The sequence below is a fragment of the Lissotriton vulgaris genome, chromosome 5 (assembly GCF_964263255.1).
Source record: "Lissotriton vulgaris chromosome 5, aLisVul1.2, whole genome shotgun sequence".
Taxonomy (NCBI): Eukaryota; Metazoa; Chordata; class Amphibia; order Caudata; family Salamandridae; genus Lissotriton; species Lissotriton vulgaris.
The window spans coordinates 44,799,249-44,817,163 of NC_141693.1; the positions used below are offsets into that span (position 1 = coordinate 44,799,249).

General features: G+C 49.4%; 1 protein-coding gene across 1 annotated transcript in view; it reads left to right on the forward strand.

Annotated features, from left to right (window-relative positions):
* LOC147710094 (erythroid membrane-associated protein-like) overlaps positions 1–15,307 on the forward strand; it is a 205,561-nt gene extending 190,254 nt beyond the window's left edge. Inside the window, exons 6-7 of the mRNA XM_086919314.1 lie at positions 3,033–3,059; positions 14,568–15,307. Of these exons, the coding sequence (XP_086775440.1) occupies positions 3,033–3,059; positions 14,568–15,112 (572 nt within the window). The 3' untranslated portion in view covers positions 15,113–15,307. The remainder of the gene's footprint in view (positions 1–3,032; positions 3,060–14,567) is intronic.
* The last annotated feature ends 2,608 nt before the right edge of the window (positions 15,308–17,915 follow it).

A 17,915-nucleotide genomic window follows, 5' to 3' on the forward strand; every position in this document is an offset into this window, starting at 1 on the left:
TTTGACTCAAAACCTGTGTACCTTTAAGTACCAGAATGTGTTTTTGTGGTTCTGGTCTTTCACAGTGTGAATAAGTGATAGTTCAATCTGTTTCACTTTCTCCACAAAAGAAGTTGAAACATGCCCACATTTTGCTTTGGGGAGGTCTGTGATCCCCTCTGAGGAAGCAAAAGTGATTTGAGTCACAATTTAAGAGTCTGCATTTTTTAATATTTCTTTTATCTCTGTATCCGTGTTCCATTTTTGAATGTTGACAGAACATTTGTCTTCAACAAGGGTGTCCAATTTAGAACCTTGTCGACCAGATCCATGCCAGATCCATGATTTTGACATCCCTAAAACCTGGCATGGATCCAGTCTTTTTAAACCAATATTGGACATCACTAAGTAAAATTGTAATATACAGGGGGTCTGACTTACAGTTAAATGAGTTGGTAACAGAAAAACTCCCAAGAGGAATTCGCCCTAAATCAAGAGCGGAATCCTTTTGCTAAATTTCCTCAATCATAATGCTTGCCTGGTAGAGGAACCTCCTTCGGCAGATCACCTCCACATCAGCGGCGGCTGGTCCATGGGGGCGTTTGGGTGCCGCCCCCCTGTTTTCTCGCCGTGCGAGAAGGCAAACAAAGGTAGTTATTATCAATGATAATAACTACCATTTGTTTCTGCCTTGCCTTCTCGCACGGCGAGAAAGCAGAAGTTCCTGTGTGGGCGGTGTTACTCGAGGGCAAGGGGGAGCGGCTTGCCCACTGTTGGTAATACTGTCTGTTTGGGCCGACTGAGAGGCTGCCAAACAGACAGTATTTACACAGTAGGCAAGTCGCTCCCCCCTGCCCTCGCGTAACCCCTTCCACTCTCCCTGCTCTCTGTATTCTGCAGCATACAGAGAGAAAGGACGTAGGTAGGGCAGCCGGCCGAACCTATCACAGCGCTGAGCAGTGGTGGAGGGGAGGGGAGGGGAGGGAGGCTGCCTGCAGCCTTCCTGCTGCGTCACGACGAGTCGAGCACCATGGAAATTTCAAACAGGACGGCGCCGCGGGAGTTAGGACTTGAAGGCGGGAAGCGGAGCCTAAGGTAAGTTAACTGTTTCGGCCTGGTTGATTTATAAATTATATGTACAAGAAATTTGTAAAGTGTTTTGTGCACGATTAAATTATAGATTTTGTTTCGATAATTAGAGAGGGCGTTATTAAAGGTGTGTTTCCGTTTTTACTGTCCCTCCGGGCAGACCACTATCACGATGCAGGCGGTGTGACAAAGTCATGATTTTGTATGTGATGTGTTTGTTTGTAGATTGTACAGAACAACCGTGTCCTGGAGTGCGCAAATAAAAAGAAGGAACAATCCTGCGTTTTGTGTGACATTGTCTTTACTTCTTCCCGGTGATGGAGGTGTGGGGCTCGAGATGTACAAGAAGTGCCTGTAATGTTTAAACTGTATAACTTGGAAGTTTCAGTTACAAGTAATTTAACGGGGCGGGGTTCTGATCACCTATTTACCTGCCGAACCCCCGTGAACAAGCAGGGCCTTAAATGTCCCTTTTAATACCCCGGTTTGTATTTTCGGCTTGATAGCAGCACAAAGGACCCTATGAAATGCAAGCTGCAGAGACCACATTCCATGTCCGCTGGAGCGCCCACGGCTGCGCCAGGGTTGATTGTATACTGATTGCTCTATTTGTGCCACTCGTGTTTCCTCGGGGGCACCAAAACACACAGGTGGTGTTGAGGGAATACTATCAGGGATCGTGCATGGACCAAGGTGACAGTTACAATTCATTCGTACTTATTCGTACTCAAACTAATGATATCGGAAGAATGAGTTTGTCCTGCATGGATTCGAACAGGTTACCAGCTAATTACACTCACATTTTAGCAGCGAATATTTAACTTACTGAGCTACTATGCCTGCATAGATGGTTTAAATTAATTTGTAATACGGTTGTTGTGGGTTTCCTATAGTGCTACTTGACTCATGCATGCAGCTTAAATAACAGAAAACAGTGTTATGTCAGCTTTAACTCACAGCAAATAAGATGCTTTTGTTTAGCTAGTTTTCTGAATGACATTGAACAGCTTTTGTATGCTTAAATAAATGAATATATGTTTGTCAAAGGACGACACCGATTTAGAATAAGGATCGTTGTTCTCTTAAGCAGTGCATCTCCCAGATACATCACTGCCATTGTACTTACTATTACAAGTGTTTGGACGGAAGCTCCTCAGTTTAGAAAACTATGCTTATCCTGTCTACGTCAGGCTGTAAATAGTTGCTGAATTTTTGTCTTAGCCGCTCCATAGTATTGCATATAACTGTGGCCTAAAAAGAATTTGCAATGTGTCAATTATCTGCCTGGCTGAGAATAGACCCATATACTGAAGCAGTCCAGAAGAAAGAAAAGCATTTATGTAGCAAAGCTTAATGCAGAATTCAATAAACTATTACCAGATTATCTGGAGGATTTATTTTAATGAATATGAAGGTTACGTCTTCAATATGTTCTTTATAAATTATATTAACCCCCCCCAATTATTTTACGCCCTACCACTTTCAAATGTCACCAGCCGCCACTGCTCCACATTTAGCAATTCAACAAAACAAACACAATTCTGATACCAGCAAACTTTAAACCAGACCCCTAAACAGTAATTTTCATATAACCATGCCAATATCCAGCTCTCTTGGAATGTCATTGGCGTGCCCTATATTAGACCATTCAGCACTGTAATCCCACAATCCACTGAACACCAAGAACTATATAGAATGAATTGTATCTTTCACTTGTTTGTATTTTGAAATGCATGACGAGAAGCGACACAAACCCCGTGAACAGCATGAAATGCCAGCATCCGACAGGCATATCACACTGTGAAGGTGCTCCACTGTCACTTTCAGAAACACAGCACAAAGAATTGGAATGAAATACTGACATTCTAGAGCTTTACACTTTGGTTTATCAATAATTGTTTGAAAAAGTTGAGTTTCTGGTTATGTGGTATATAAAAGTAATAATATCATCTGTTTTCTTCTAGACTGGAGATGGGCCCGCACATTTGCAGGTAATTGAAGACCTTCCTTTCAGGAATTCTACAACTCCAGTGTGCTTGAGGAGCTCTTGATATTATGAATGAATGAGCATGAGAAACCCCAGCAGGGTCTGTGAAAGAGGAGTGGAACATCTGCTTCAAGGGGTGCCTGCATCCACATCTGCAGACCCCCTGAGGTCTGTGACAGCCTAGTCTGTTATTGTCATGTGTCATCATGTGTGACGCGCAGCTGGATATATCACTGTACAGTTATCACCAATGAGCCGCTCCTCTGTGGGTGTGTGAGATAGAAAGAGACCTTCTGCCTGAACAGCTGTTGTACAGATGTCATGAATGTGCAGCCTCCTGGAGGTCTTTGGGAGAGAGCAGGAACATCAGTCTGAGCTGGTATTGTACAGGCATCTGCATGTGCAGCATTTCTAGGGGTCAGTGACAGAGAAAGGAAAACCCAACAAGATCTGCCATCACACAGGCGTGAGCAAAGAAAAACCAAAGGTGATGATGGACGGAGCGTTGACAATACAAACACTCACCCCCAGTCAACTGATCTGGGTTTAATCCATCACAGGTGTGAGCATCAGAAACCCCTGTCAGAGTCCAGAGAGAGCAGAGCCTCTGCCTGGTCTAGTGTTGCACCTCCATCACCACCACAGCTAAGGGGGTTTCTGGGAGAGGGGACATCTCTCCCTGATCTGGTATTCGACAGACATCCGCGTGCAGCCCCTGCGGTGCTACCTGGCCCCGATCTTGGGGGCCTTCAGCTTTAGAAATAGAATGGGTTTAAAAGCACCTTCTGCAGAGTTCCTTGTAAGTCCAGCAGTTTTCATGCAACAATAGCAGTGTCAAAATAACGCGGTGATTCATGTTCCTGCTGTAGATAATGAAGTAGTGCAGAGGGTTAATATACCTGCTGCAAAGGACGTGTACTTGTGCAGATCACAGAACTGTAGTTTATGTGGATAGCTCAGTGGGTCACTACTTTTCTCACAGAAATCCTTTTGTTACTTGCAGTTCATTAGTTACAATCCTAATATAACACAGTGGCCTATAAACTGTCATCAAAGAGCTGCATGTAGACAGCTTGGTATAGATTAGAACATTTTTCCCCAGTCTCTCATTATTCTACTGTTGCTAAAAAATAATTTGTTTAGGTGGAAATACATTCTGATTAGTAAAGCCAAACCCAACCACTGATGTACGCTCTAAGGGCCATATGTAGGAAGCCTAATTATGATCGCAAATGCTGAAATTCGCAGAATTTCAGAGTTTGCGATAGCAATTTGGGCAGTGTGCTATGTAGCACACAAATAAGGAATCGCAAAATTTGTGATTCCTTATTTTGCGAATGCATATAAGGATATGCAAACTGCGATTCCTTAAATGCAATGTAGGAAGCACCCAAGTTGTGCGATTTCTTTGAAAAATGCACTTTTTTGCATTTTTCAAAGTGCCATGTGCTGCACATACATGCCCTTAGGGCATGTATGTGCACCACATGTGCACACATGTTAATTTAAGGGGTGCAACAGGGTGTCCTATTGACACCCTTGCAACCTTGAAATTACATTCTCACTTTGTGATTCTCTAATTGGGAATCACAAATTGAGAATGTCTTCCCATTCATTCCTATGGGCCTTCTAGCTCATAGGAATGAATGAGAAGGTATTCCTTATTTGTGAATCTCAATATGTGATTCCTTATTTGTGAATCTCAATATGCGATTCACAAATAAGGAATAAGTGGGATTCGCAAAATATTTTGCTAATCCTATCTACATTGCGTTTTGCAATTCTCTAATAGCGATTCCCAAAAAATCGCTATTTTGAGAATCGCAAAACACGTATTACCTACATATGGCCCTTTATCCTGAGTTTGTGCTTCTCCAGGCCAAACACTTTCAAAACATACTGCCTACGGGATGACTTGTGATGCCTATACCTTGGAATTTGCATTATTGTAGACTGACTTACACATGTATGATCAATTCTCTCTGTATAATGTGTGTGTGTTGTAAAGTGCAATGGGCAGAACTTGTACAACCTTTTCTGATTTCTAGAGAAAGCACAGAGATTATCCATGTGTGTTTATAAAGGAATCGTCAATGTGAAACTGAAAGTAAAAGAGGCAATTTATCTACTGTTACAAAACAGAAATGTTGTCCCCGCCTAGACCATCGCCAATAGGAGAGTTACCTTACTTGCTGCCTTATCTGGAAGCCAAACCCATGGCAGCACTCTGTGTCAAGAACGTAGGTGTTAATATTGACTCTGACTTGTCACTTCAAAATCAGGGAAACTCGATTATTAGTACCTGTGGGCCCGATTAACCACTAACAATAATTTTTTGTTAAGGAAATTTGTAATTTACATTCTCGCAAAACATCAGAAAGCTTCTCCTGTCATTATGCACACTTAAACTTCTTCATCAGCCTTTCAGAAAAATGTAAAAACATGGCTTTTCTAAGTGTGCTTCAATCTAGCTGCAGTTGGTCTCCTGATTTATTACCCTTGGTTGGTTTATCTCTTTGGTTAGAGCCCACAAGTACCCCAGTACCTCAAGGTGAAGATTTACAAGTTCCTCCCTTCAGTGTAATCCTAAGCCCTTTCTGCCCATCATACATCATTCCTGCATGTACCCCTTCACTTTAACAGTGTGTCCCCCATCACCATCTCTTGGCAAACTGGTACCCTAGCATAGAGATGCCTCCTAAGACATGTACTAAAGAGTTTGGTATTAAAACACCCTGCCATTCACACACCCTATATATTTGTGACTGTAATGATGACCTTTAATTCACTAAACTCAGTTTGTCATTCAGTATATTCTTTCTGAACCACAAATATGACTTAGACATTAGAAACCGGAATATGTTGATATTATATAAAATTGTTTTCTTCTCTCCTTTCCTGTTTATGTACTCCTCTCTTTTCTTTTTTCTTTTTGTTTCTACATCTGTACATATATCCTCAACAAATTATTGAGCTGTAATTTGTATCTACTTATGTTTGATTGTATAATTACCACATGGTTTCCTGGGTGGCGGTGGGTGGGGGGTTGGGCCAAATGTATAGTTAACAAAAATCTGCAATAAAGATTGTTTAAAAAAAAAAAAAAGACTTACCAACCCATTCAAAATCACAAAAAGAACGGGCATTAAAGGGAAAGGCCTTCATTTTTAGGTTGAACCTAGAGTCAGCGCGCAAGCGCTGCTCTGGTGAAGATCTGCTGTAGTTCAGTACGTGAGGGAAGCCCCGCCCTCTCCCCGCCCATATTTTTTATTGGCTTGTGTCGTTGTCCTTCCTAAATGCTGCCTTTAGATTCGTTCATAGGCTTGTTAGTCCCTCATTATGATTGCCATGTCGTCATTTGTATCCTCTCATGGCTACTGGACCCTTTACTTCGAGTGTTACATGGTACGTGTTATTTAGACTGTGTTATTTAGACTGTGAGCACTATTAGGTTCTCCTACTGCCTTCTCTACTCTCCCTTCCCCTCCGTTGTCTGTGCCTTCTTACCCCCTTCCCCCACCCACACTCCCGTTGTCGGTGCCTTTTTGCACCCTCTCGCCAATTTCACTGCGGTAGATTGGCGCGAGCGGGAAGGCACCCGAAAGCTAGGTGTAAAGTAGCAGTGCAGCACACACTCTCACTGATACAGGAAACAAACACAATAACTGACACCACACCAGCTAGTCTGTTTAAAACAAGATCCGTTTATCTAGATTAGGCTCATGGCTGGTAAATAATTCATTGTAATCATTCAGCATTAACTCATCAGCAACATTTCACTGTAGGCTTAGGCAAAACCATTCCATGAGAACTCAGGCAACATTTCATTTTAAACGAGTAGGTATGTAATTCATTCCGTGAGAACTCGATCAACATTTCATTGGGTAGGCCTAAATATCGACACGAGACCTCAGCAGGATAAATAAAGCAGTGTTTCAGGATCATTAGACATAAGAACCTCTATTTGCATGGCACGTTATTAAGAGCTGCTTGAGGGCAGGCTACAGCAAACACTCCCCTAGCCAGGGGTTAACTTGATTACCAACAAAAATAGTCAACAAGTGGGGCTAATGCCCAGTTCAGGGGGGCCTGTGGGACTTTCCCTCTAACCTTAGAGCTGGTGACTCGATGCGGGGTTAATCAGGGCTAACAGGGCCCAGTACCAGCTCTCCCGAGGGAAGAGGCGGTCACGGGGCTTCCTCCTTGCTCCCTGGAGGCCCGCTTCCGCTCGTGTCTGCCACCCTCATACCCGGGGGGGAAGTTACCTTATTCTTCGGCCTCCGCGGGCTGGTGCGGGTGAGATGGGAGGGCTCCTGCCCACCGGTAATCCCCACGCTGTCTTGGGACCGGTCCCGGGCCTCTTGATGGTTTACCCGGCCCCGGGACCAGTCGGGACATGGCTGGGAAGGGTACGGCCTCCTCAGCCAATGGCGGGGCAGCGCGGGCGTGTGCCTGGCCCCAGAGCCAATCCGAGGCTCGCTTGCTGGGGGCTCAGCCACGCTACCAATCCAGGCTCAGCGTTGGGGGGGGGGCGTGGTCCATGACCGGCCAGCACCCCCGTTACGTTATGGTGGTGTCTGGCCTCGCAGGACCTAGCGCGGCCTACCGCTGCACTGCGGCGGCCCTCTCCTGGCTCCGGGGACCGCCGCGAAGGCGAAGGCAGTAGCAGGGCCCACCCAGGGAAAGCGCTGAGGTTGCGCCTGTGATGGCAGGCCCCAGAGTACTTCGTAGGCCCCGCGGGCAGTAGTGCCACTTCGCCGGCGAGGCACCGGGCCGCGGCAGTGTCTTTGGCCACAGGAGCAAATGTGCAGCAGCGCCAACAGCAGTGCAGGCCAATCCCGGGCTGCGGCGGTGAGTTCCACAATGAGCGGGCTGAAAGCACAGTGCGTCTGGGGTGCAGCGTTCTCAAGGGTCCAGCTTGAGGTGGCCCCAGTGCTTGGAGGACAAAGGCAGTCTCTGGGCAGTACAGCGCTGGGGAATGACAGCGCTTTAAACATACACAGCGCTTCGGGGGCAACAACAGTTTCCAGAGCCACAGCGCTCGGAGGGGCAGAGCAGGAGAGCGCTTTGGAAGCACAGCGCCCAACAGATACAGCGCTTTGGAAATAGCAGTTCAGACAGTCCAGGGACAGATAGCTTAGGCAGGACAGCGCATGGGGGCACAGTTCGACCAGGGAAGCGCTTGGGTGGTGCAACGCTGGTACCTGGTTGCTCCGCCAGCAGTCCTCCTTGTAGGTAGGTGTTCTCCTGCGGCACTAGATAGTTTCTGCGCACTTCTTATGTGGTTTCTTTGGGGGAGGGTAGGTAAGAAGGGGGGTTGAGTTGGTGGCTCAGAGTCAGGATGGTTCCCTTAGCTCACTGGAGGTGGTTCCCTGGGTTGCCCAACGCTGGGCCAGATCAGTGGGTTTGGTAGCATCCCTCACCTAACTTAGAAGGCAATACCTAGGCCCAGTCACTCCCAGTGGTGTAGGTTCCTCCCCTAGGCCCTCCAGCGTAAACTTCTTCAGAGGTTTCCCCAGGTCCAGTGATGCCCAAACTGACAAGCAGGTTTCCCTCCTTTCCCTAAATACCCCTAGGTCAGGTGACCACTCTCTAATGCGGCAAAGTGTAACCCCTCCCCTATTCCGGAAGGTTCCAGGAGCTTCCACAGTCTGGGCTATGGGAAGAAAAGGCAGGATGGCATTGCTACTGTACCCAAATGTCCCAGCCTGCTCCTGGCTACTAGTGAGTTACTTAAAAAAATCACTCCGTAGTAGAAGGGGCCTGTGGCAGCCATGTTGGTTGGAGAGAGCACCTGCACCTTAGCACTGTTTGGCAGTGGTAAGGCGCCCAGAGACCTAGGTCCAAGAAAAACAAAGTTGTGGAAAAACAAGGCAGGGGCAAAAAACGGGGTAAGACCACCCTAGGGCTGACAGGTCTAACAGAAACCAATATCTGAACAGGGATCAATACTTACAAATATCACAAACAATGGCCCATGCACATTCACCCATATCCCTGATGCGCTGGGGTCAATTTAGTTTCAATGATTTCAGTTTTTAATGTTGTTTATTGTTTCATAGTCAACATCTCCAGTATGTATTTCTAACCTATACATCAACCTTCCTTCTACTTGGTCGATGGACCAATTAGTTGAAGAGTTGATGGCAATGATATGACTCATCTAACTTGTTTAATCAGTTTATTTGAATAACAACAGACTCTCTGTAAGATTAATAAAGTTTTATCTTAAGTTTTGTTCTTAATTCTGTAATGCTCACGTGCAAAGTGGTACAAATACAAAAAATGAATTCATCAGAGGAGAGAAGTTGTTGTTAAATGCAACTACATTACATTCTCTTCTCTCATCAAGGTGTACGGTAACCATTTATTATGGGGATATATTAGGAGACAAAAGTTTGAGCAAAAATTATGCAAGAAACAATATTATGAGTGGATAGGTCAAGAGAGAAAAGTTTCAGAATAATACATTTGCATGTACGAATATAAAAACCTAGTAGGTCTGTGGGAAAACCACCCTCCTGGCCTAGGGAATGGTGATGGTCCCCGAGATAGGATCAAGAAACAAAGTAAACAGGACCCGAGACAGGTTAAGGACAGGAAACAGCTAGGCCTCTCTGCCAACCGACGATCAGTGACGCATCCCACCTTCTTCTCTTCCTCCCTGCAAGTCCAAACCACACCCCTAAAGGCACCATATTTATACCCTAAAATCTCCAGATCCATCCCAAATAAATTGCAACATGTCACATATTCTAACACCTGATTGGCCGTCTCAGTAGGCGGTTCTATCACCCTACAGTGACTTCCCCCCAAACATTAGACATTTCGCTTTCCTAATTTCTGTTCCCACAGTTTCTCAAGTTCTTTATTCATACTACATTCAAATGATACAATTTGATAAAATTAATTCAATATTTATTTGAGCATCTTCCGCAAAAGAGACATCCGATCTCATGGTCGGCCATGTTCTTTGACAATCTGACAAATGTTCCGGGATGCTGAGCTCAGCATGTCTGTTTTGCTTCTGTCAGCTCGGTTGTGCTCCTCATCTCTTCCCCCTCCCACTCGGAACGACTGTAGCCAAGATGGGGTTGGCGTCCAGCATATTACAGTAAATTCAAATAAAGATTTATTAATTATATGACAATATAGTTTTCACTGTGTACGACCCCCCCGTGTACCGTGTAGGTTTTGGTGTATATTACTTGACATTAGTGCAGATTTGTGCAAAGCTTTTTCCCACGTGTGCGTGTGTGTGTAAGGTGCCTGATAATTTCTATTTCTACTTCTCCTTACTGTTAGTACACATTATGAGGATGTTGTTCCGAGCAGGTTTCGTATTTTTGCAATCCTGCTCCAACAATCCCCCCTTTGATGGCTTCCTGGAGCAGTCATAAAAATACCTACCATACCGTGTGCCATCTTTGTTTTAAAACTCAGTACTCTTCTCTCTTTTCATGTCATAGTATTCCCCTTTCATGTCTTCTAATTCTATGTCTTTCTCTTTTTCGCTCTTCATTTATTAGCTGATTCTGTCACTTCATTTCTTCCTCTCTTACTCTTACAACATTGATACGTTGTTATTAAAATTAGAGCTGTCATTGTTATAGAAACAAGTGGTATTAATATTTTTCCTAATAAACTACTTCCAAAGGTAGAAAACCAATTGTGTACTGAGGAGAAACCATTACCCAGTCTCTCCAAACACTGTCAACATCCAGTGGGGTCAGATCATTATGTAACTCTGTAATATTCTTAATATATCCCTGACTTTACCAGGAATGTATGTGCAACAATATTGGACCTTCAGCATACCACAGACTCTGCCTCTCATCCTTCAGAGTGTGTGGACACTGCCTCTCATCCTTCACGATGTGTAGACTCTGCCTCTCATCCTTCAGGGTGTGTGGACTCTGCCTCTCATCCTTCAGGGTGTGTGGACTCTGCCTCTCATCCTTCAGGGTGTGTGGACTCTGCCTCTCATCCTTCAGAGCCGTGGACTCTGCTTCTCATCCTTCACAATGTGTAGACTCTGCCTCTCATCCTTCAGGGTGTGTGGACTCTGCCTCTCATCCTTCAGAGCCGTGGACTCTGCCTCTCATCCTTCACGATGTGTAGACTCTGCCTCTCATCCTTCAGGGTGTGTGGACTCTGCCTCTCATCCTTCAGAGCCGTGGACTCTGCTTCTCATCCTTCAGGGTGTGTGGACTCTGCCTCTCAGCCTTCAGGGTGTGTGGACTCTGCCTCTCATCCTTTAGAGTGTGTGGACTCTGCCTCTCATCCTTCAGGGTGTGTGGACTCTGCCTCTCGTCCATCAGGGTGTGTGGACTCTGCCTCTCATCCTTCCCGGTGTGTGGACTCTGCCTCTCATCCTTCAGGGTGTGTGGACTCTGCCTCCCATTCTTCAGGGTGTGTGGACTCTGCCTCTCATCCCTCAGGGTGTGTGGACTCTGCCTCTCATCCCTCAGGGTGTGTGGACTCTGCCTCTCATCCCTCAGGGTGTGTGGACTCTGCCTCTCATCCATCAGGGTGTGTGGACTCTGCCTCTCGTCCATCAGGGTGTGTGGACTCTGCCTCTCATCCTTCCCGGTGTGTGGACTCTGCCTCTCATCCTTCAGGGTGTGTGGACTCTGCCTCTCATCCTTCAGGGTGTGTGGACTCTGCCTCCCATCCTTCAGGGTGTGTGGACTCTGCCTCTCATCCTTCAGGGTGTGTGGACTCTGCCTCCCATCCTTCAGGGTGTGTGGACTCTGCCTCTCGTCCATCAGGGTGAGTGGACTCTGCCTCTCATCCTTCAGGGTGTGTGGACTGTGCCACTCATCCTTCACGGTTTGCTGACTCTGCCTCTCATCCTTCAGGGGGGTGGACTCCGCCTCTACTCCTTCATGATGTGTGGACTCTGCCTCTCATCCTTCAGGGTGTGTGGACTCTGCCTCTCATCCTTCAGGGAGTGTGGACTCTGCCTCTCATCCTTCAGGGTGTGTGGACTCTGCCTCTCATCTTTTAGGGTGTGTAGACTCTTCCTCTCATCCTTCAGGGTGTGTGGACTCTTCCTCTCATCCTTCAGGGTGTGTGGACTCTGCCACTCATCCTTCAGGGTGTGTGGACTCTGCCACTCATCCTTCAGGGTGTGTGGACTCTGCCTCCCATTCTTCAGGGTGTGTGGACTCTGCCTCTCGTCCATCAGGGTGTGTGGACTCTGCCTCTCATCCTTCAGGGTGTGTGGACTCTGCCTCTCATCCCTCAGGGTGTGTGGACTCTGCCTCTCATCCCTCAGGGTGTGTGGACTCTGCCTCTCATCCATCAGGGTGTGTGGACTCTGCCTCTCGTCCATCAGGGTGAGTGGACTCTGCCTCTCATTCTTCAGGGTGTGTGGACTCTTCCTCTCGTCCATCAGGGTGTGTGGACTCTGCCTCTCATCCTTCCCGGTGTGTGGACTCTGCCTCTCATCCTTCAGGGTGTGTGGACTCTGCCTCCCATCCTTCAGGGTGTGTGGACTCTGCCTCTCATCCTTCAGGGTGTGTGGACTCTGCCACTCATCCTTCAGGGTGTGTGGACTCTGCCTCTCATCCTTCCCGGTGTGTGGACTCTGCCTCTCATCCTTCAGGGTGTGTGGACTCTGCCTCCCATCCTTCAGGGTGTGTGGACTCTGCCTCTCATCCTTCCCGGTGTGTGGACTCTGCCTCTCATCCTTCAGGGTGTGTGGACTCTGCCTCCCATCCTTCAGGGTGTGTGGACTCTGCCTCTTATCCTTTAGAGTGTGTGGACTCTGCCTCTCATCCTTCAGGGTGTGTGGACTCTGCCTCCCATCCTTCAGGGTGTGTGGACTCTGCCTCTCGTCCATCAGGGTGAGTGGACTCTGCCTCTCATCCTTCAGGGTGTGTGGACTGTGCCACTCATCCTTCACGGTTTGCTGACTCTGCCTCTCATCCTTCAGGGGGGTGGACTCCGCCTCTACTCCTTCATGATGTGTGGACTCTGCCTCTCATCCTTCAGGGTGTGTGGACTCTGCCTCTCATCCTTTAGAGTGTGTGGACTCTGCCTCTCATCCTTCAGGGAGTGTGGACTCTGCCTCTCATCCTTCAGGGTGTGTGGACTCTGCCTCTCATCCTCCAGGGTGTGTGGACTCTGCCTCTCATCTTTCAGGGTGTGTAGACTCTGCCTCTCATCCTTCAGGGTGTGTAGACTCTGCCTCTCATCCTCCAGGGTGGGTGACTCTGCCTCTTATCCTTTAGAGTGTGTGGACTCTGCCTCTTATCCTTTAGAGTGTGTGGACGTTGCCTCTCATCCTTCAGGGTGTGTGGACTCTGCCTCTCATCCTTTAGAATGTGTGGACTCCGCCTCTCATCCTTCAAGGTGTGTGGACTCTGCCTCTCATCCTTCAGGGTGTGTGGACTGTGCCTCTCATCCTTCAGTGTGTGTTGACTCTGCCTCTCATCCTTTAGAGTGTGTGGACTCTGCCTCTCATCCTTCAGGGTGTGTGGACTCCGCCTCTCATCCTTCAGGGTGTGTGGACTGTGCCACTCATTCTTCACGGTTTGCTGACTCTGCCTCTCATCCTTCAGGGGGGTGGACTCCGCCTCTCATCCTTCAAGGTGTGTGGACTCTGCCACTCATCCTTCAGAGAGTGTGGACTCTGCCTCTCATCCTTTAGAATGTGTGGACTCCGCCTCTCATCCTTCAAGGTGGGTGGACTCTGCCTCTCATCCTTCAGGGTGTGTGGACTCTGCCTCTCATCCTGCAGGGTGGGTGGATTCTGCCTCGCATCCTTCAGAGAGTGTGGACTCTGCCTCTCATCCTTTAGAATGTGTGGACTCCGCCTCTCATCCTTCAAGGTGTGTGGACTCTGCCTCTCATCCTTCAGGGTGTGTGGACTCTGCCTCTCATCCTGCAGGGTGGGTGGATTCTGCCTCTCATCCTTCAGAGCCGGTGGACCGTGTGGAGGCAGCTGGGCTTGTTGCCTAATGGTGAAGGGGGTTGTGTGGGGAGGGGGGGGCGGTGAGCCTTCCTGGTGACAAACATGTAATGGAAGCCAACACTGCACACATATAACACATTACATAGCACAATATTAGGAGTCTGTGTTTTGAAGCAGACTCTGTTAATCTGACACAGACTCCACAATCTGTGAATTCTGGACATTAACTTTTACAATCTGAGAATCATTTCTGTGGATTAAAAATGATGAGTTGGGATTGTACAAAACACATCCTGGTGTTGTCAACACCTCTTCCTTTTACAGTACAAAGGAGTGTGACACCTTCTGGTGGTAGACGTGCCCCAGAGGCCAGTTCTGAATACACAAATGTCTCGGAGCAGTGACATCTGGGCAATTGACATATTAGGGTTGAATAAAGAGATTGACCCCTGTGGGGAGCCCAGCAGGAGGTGATACTTACCGGTCGGTCTGTTTAAAAGACCCGAGAGCCGGGGTGCCCCCACTGCCCCCAGGGTACACTAGGAGCCATGCCAGGAGCTGACCTCTGACCTCTGTTTCTCTCTCTTGCAGCTGCGGTGACTCTGGATCCGGACACCGCTCACCCCTGGCTCGTCCTGTCCGAGGATGGAAGGAGCGTGAGTCACGGAGACCGACACCAGGGTCGGCCGGACACGCCCCAGAGATTCAGTCCTGTCGTCATTGTCCTGGGGCGAGAGAGGCTGAGCTCCGGGAGGCATTACTGGGAGGTGGAGGTGGGGGACAAGACGCGCTGGACCCTGGGGGTGTGCGACGAGGCTGTGAGCAGGAAGGGGGATGTCATTTTTACACCCAAGAATGGATACTGGACAGTGTGGCTCAAAGATGGTGAATACAAAGCTCTCACCTCCCCTCCCACCCTCCTGACACCCCCTGCACCCCCCAGGGCTGTGGGTCTCTTCCTGGACTATGAGGCGGGCCGGCTCTCCTTCTACAATGCGGATGACGGGTCTCTGCTCTACACCTACTCGGGGGCCTCCTTCCCCCCCACCCTGCGGCCCTTCTTCAGTCCAGGACTCAACGAGGGAGGGGTGAATGCGGGGGCGCTGCTGGTCCTGCCGGTGACAGTGCGGGAGTGAAGAGACTGCCAGCAGCGCGGGGAGAGAGTGAGGTGCGGGGAGGGAGAGGTGCGGGGTGACATGTGACGTCACTGACGCTGGTAAAAGCAGTCTGTATGATGTCATTTAATATGAGATGTGAAGACATTATGTGAAGTAGATGACACTTTACTCTCCCCTGGTAAAAGTCTTGTTAATAAAGCGCATTCCTCATTACCCAGCGGCCCCTACAGCTCCTTCCGTCTCTCTTCCTTTATGTCTGGAGGTGAGGAGAGGTCAGGCCGCAGGGGGTATGTTATTCATTCTATCTTAAAGCTGCTCTGTCGTGAGTGCGGCCTCCTCTGCTCCAGATGTGTGAAGACGGCGCCCCTGGACCTCGGCCTGACACATTGCAGTAAAGTGTAACAGGAACTGCTGACACCACCCCCCTCCCCCCCATGTGAACTTCGCCCCCTACAGCCCTGCTATCACACCCCAACCCTCCCACTGTGAATATTAGAGCCCGCGGCCTCCATTAAATCAAGTGAAGGTCATGTCTGTGACCTGCGGCGGGGGAGACTGTTCCTCTGCCTTTATTAAGAGCGATGACATCCGGGAGGTATTGGGGCGCTCTGCACCGGCATTAGCTCAAGGTCACCTTCCCTGTTTATAGGGACGGGGAGATGCAGCGATGTGCCCAGAATCACAGGACGGTGAGCTGAGCCAAGACTCAAACCCACTAAGGCCTCATCCAGGGTACAGAGAGGCAGGAGCCCCATGAAAGCTCGGCTCCTCATGGGCTCGAGGTGCCACCAGCACCTCGAGCCGAGCCGGGCTTGAGTCTGGCTAAGCTTTCAGTGGCTTCTCCACATCTAGAAATGGGGGGACACCGAGACATGGGAAGGAGGCAGATGTTGGGGTGAGAGAGGGCACTTGAGACACGCACTTCCAACACACTGGGAGGGGGGGGGGGAGAGGGAGCTGAAAGAGAGCCTTGATGTAAATGTTGGGTCAGTCTTTCAAGCACAGGTCTTAATCAATCATCTTGTGTGGGCCCTTGACCCCCTGCTGGGCTCCCTCCACCCCGCGTCACTTGCCTTCTAATAATGCAAATATTATTTTATGCAGCCCTTGGTGCTCGTAACTGCAGATCTTTGCACTTCGAAACTCTGCGTAAAAGCGTCAAAAATGATGCCCCGAATGAGAGACACCCGTGTCACACATGTACGTAGGTAGAATAGGGGCCCTGTAAAGGGGAGGGGGAGGGGTGCGGGGGGGGGGTTGCCGGCCTGCCTCACGCCCCCCCCCCTCAAGCAATTGTGGTCTCACGACCAGAGCTGTGACTTTGGAACTGGGGATGAAGGATCGAGTCCCGGCGTCGACACAACATCCTGTGATTCTGGGCAAACCAAGTGATCTCTCCGAGCCTAGAAATCGACCTGACCTTGTGTACAAGAACCGGGACTCATGTAAAGCGCTCCAAAGGCCTTGGGCTGAGGTTACACTCATTTAAAAAAAACACTGGACAAATATACATTGCTGCTATTATCCTGCATGTGAGTTGTGGCCCTTCCATGAGGGCTGAGCACAGAGCCAGCCCCCTTCTACCGTTAATATCAATCAATCAAAGACATTTATAGAGCGCACTACCAGCCAGGTCTTGAGCTTCTTCCTGAAGGCGAGGTGGTCTTGGGTCAGGCGCAGGTCAGCCGGGAGGGAGTTCCAGGTCTTGGCGGCCAGGTAGGAGAAGGACCTTCCTCCTGTTGTCGCTCTGCAGATGCGTGGGACGGCGGCGAGGGCGTGGCTGGCTGATCGGAGGTGGCGTTTGGGAGCGTAGAAGTTGATTCGGTTGTTGAGGTAGCTCGGGCCTTGATCGTGTAGGGCTTTGTGTGCGTGGGTGAGGAGCCGGAAGGTGATTCTTTTGTTGACGGGGAGCCAGTGCAGGTCTCTCAGGTGTCCGGAGATGCGGCTGTTTCGTGGGATGTCGAGGATGAGTCTGGCTGAGGCGTTCTGGATCCGCTGGAGTCTCTTCTGAAGCTTGGCGGTGGTTCCGGCGTAGAGGGCGTTGCCGTAGTCCAGTCGGCTGGTGACGAGGGCCTGGGTGACGGTCTTCCTGGTCTCCGTGGGGATCCACCAGAAGATCTTCCGAAGCATGCGCAGGATGTTGAAGCACGCCGAGGAGACGGCGTTGACTTGCCTGGTCATGGAGAGGGAGGAGTCCAGGATGAAGCCCAGGTTGCGTGCGTGGTTCGTCGGTTTGGGTGCGGTGCCCAGGGCGGGTGGCCACCAGGAGTCGTCCCAGGCGGTGGGAGAGGAGCCCAGGATGAGGACCTCCGTCTTGTCTGAGTTCAGTTTCAGGCGGCTGGTCGTCATCCACTCGGCTACCTCTTTCATCCCTTCGTGCAGGTTGGCTCTGGCGGCGGCGGGGTCGTTGGTCAGGGAGAGGATCAGCTGGGTGTCGTCGGCGTAGGAGATTATGTTGAGGTTGTGTTGGCGTGCGATGGCCGCGAGGGGGCTCATGTAGACGTTGAAGAGGGTAGGGCTCAGCGAGGATCCTTGAGGGACGCCGCAGATGACTTCGGTGGCCTCTGACTTGTACGATGGTAGGCGGACTCTCTGCGTTCTTCCGTCGAGGAAGGAGACGATCCATTCCAGTGCCTTCTCCTGGATTCCGACGTTGCTGAGGCGCTGCACTAGGGTGCGGTGGCAGACCGTGTCGAAAGCTGCGGAGAGGTCTAGGAGGATGAGGGCCGCTGTTTCTCCGTTGTCCATCAGGGCTCGGATGTCGTCGGTGGCGGCGATGAGGGCGGTCTCGGTGCTGTGGTTGGCTCGGAAGCCGGAATGT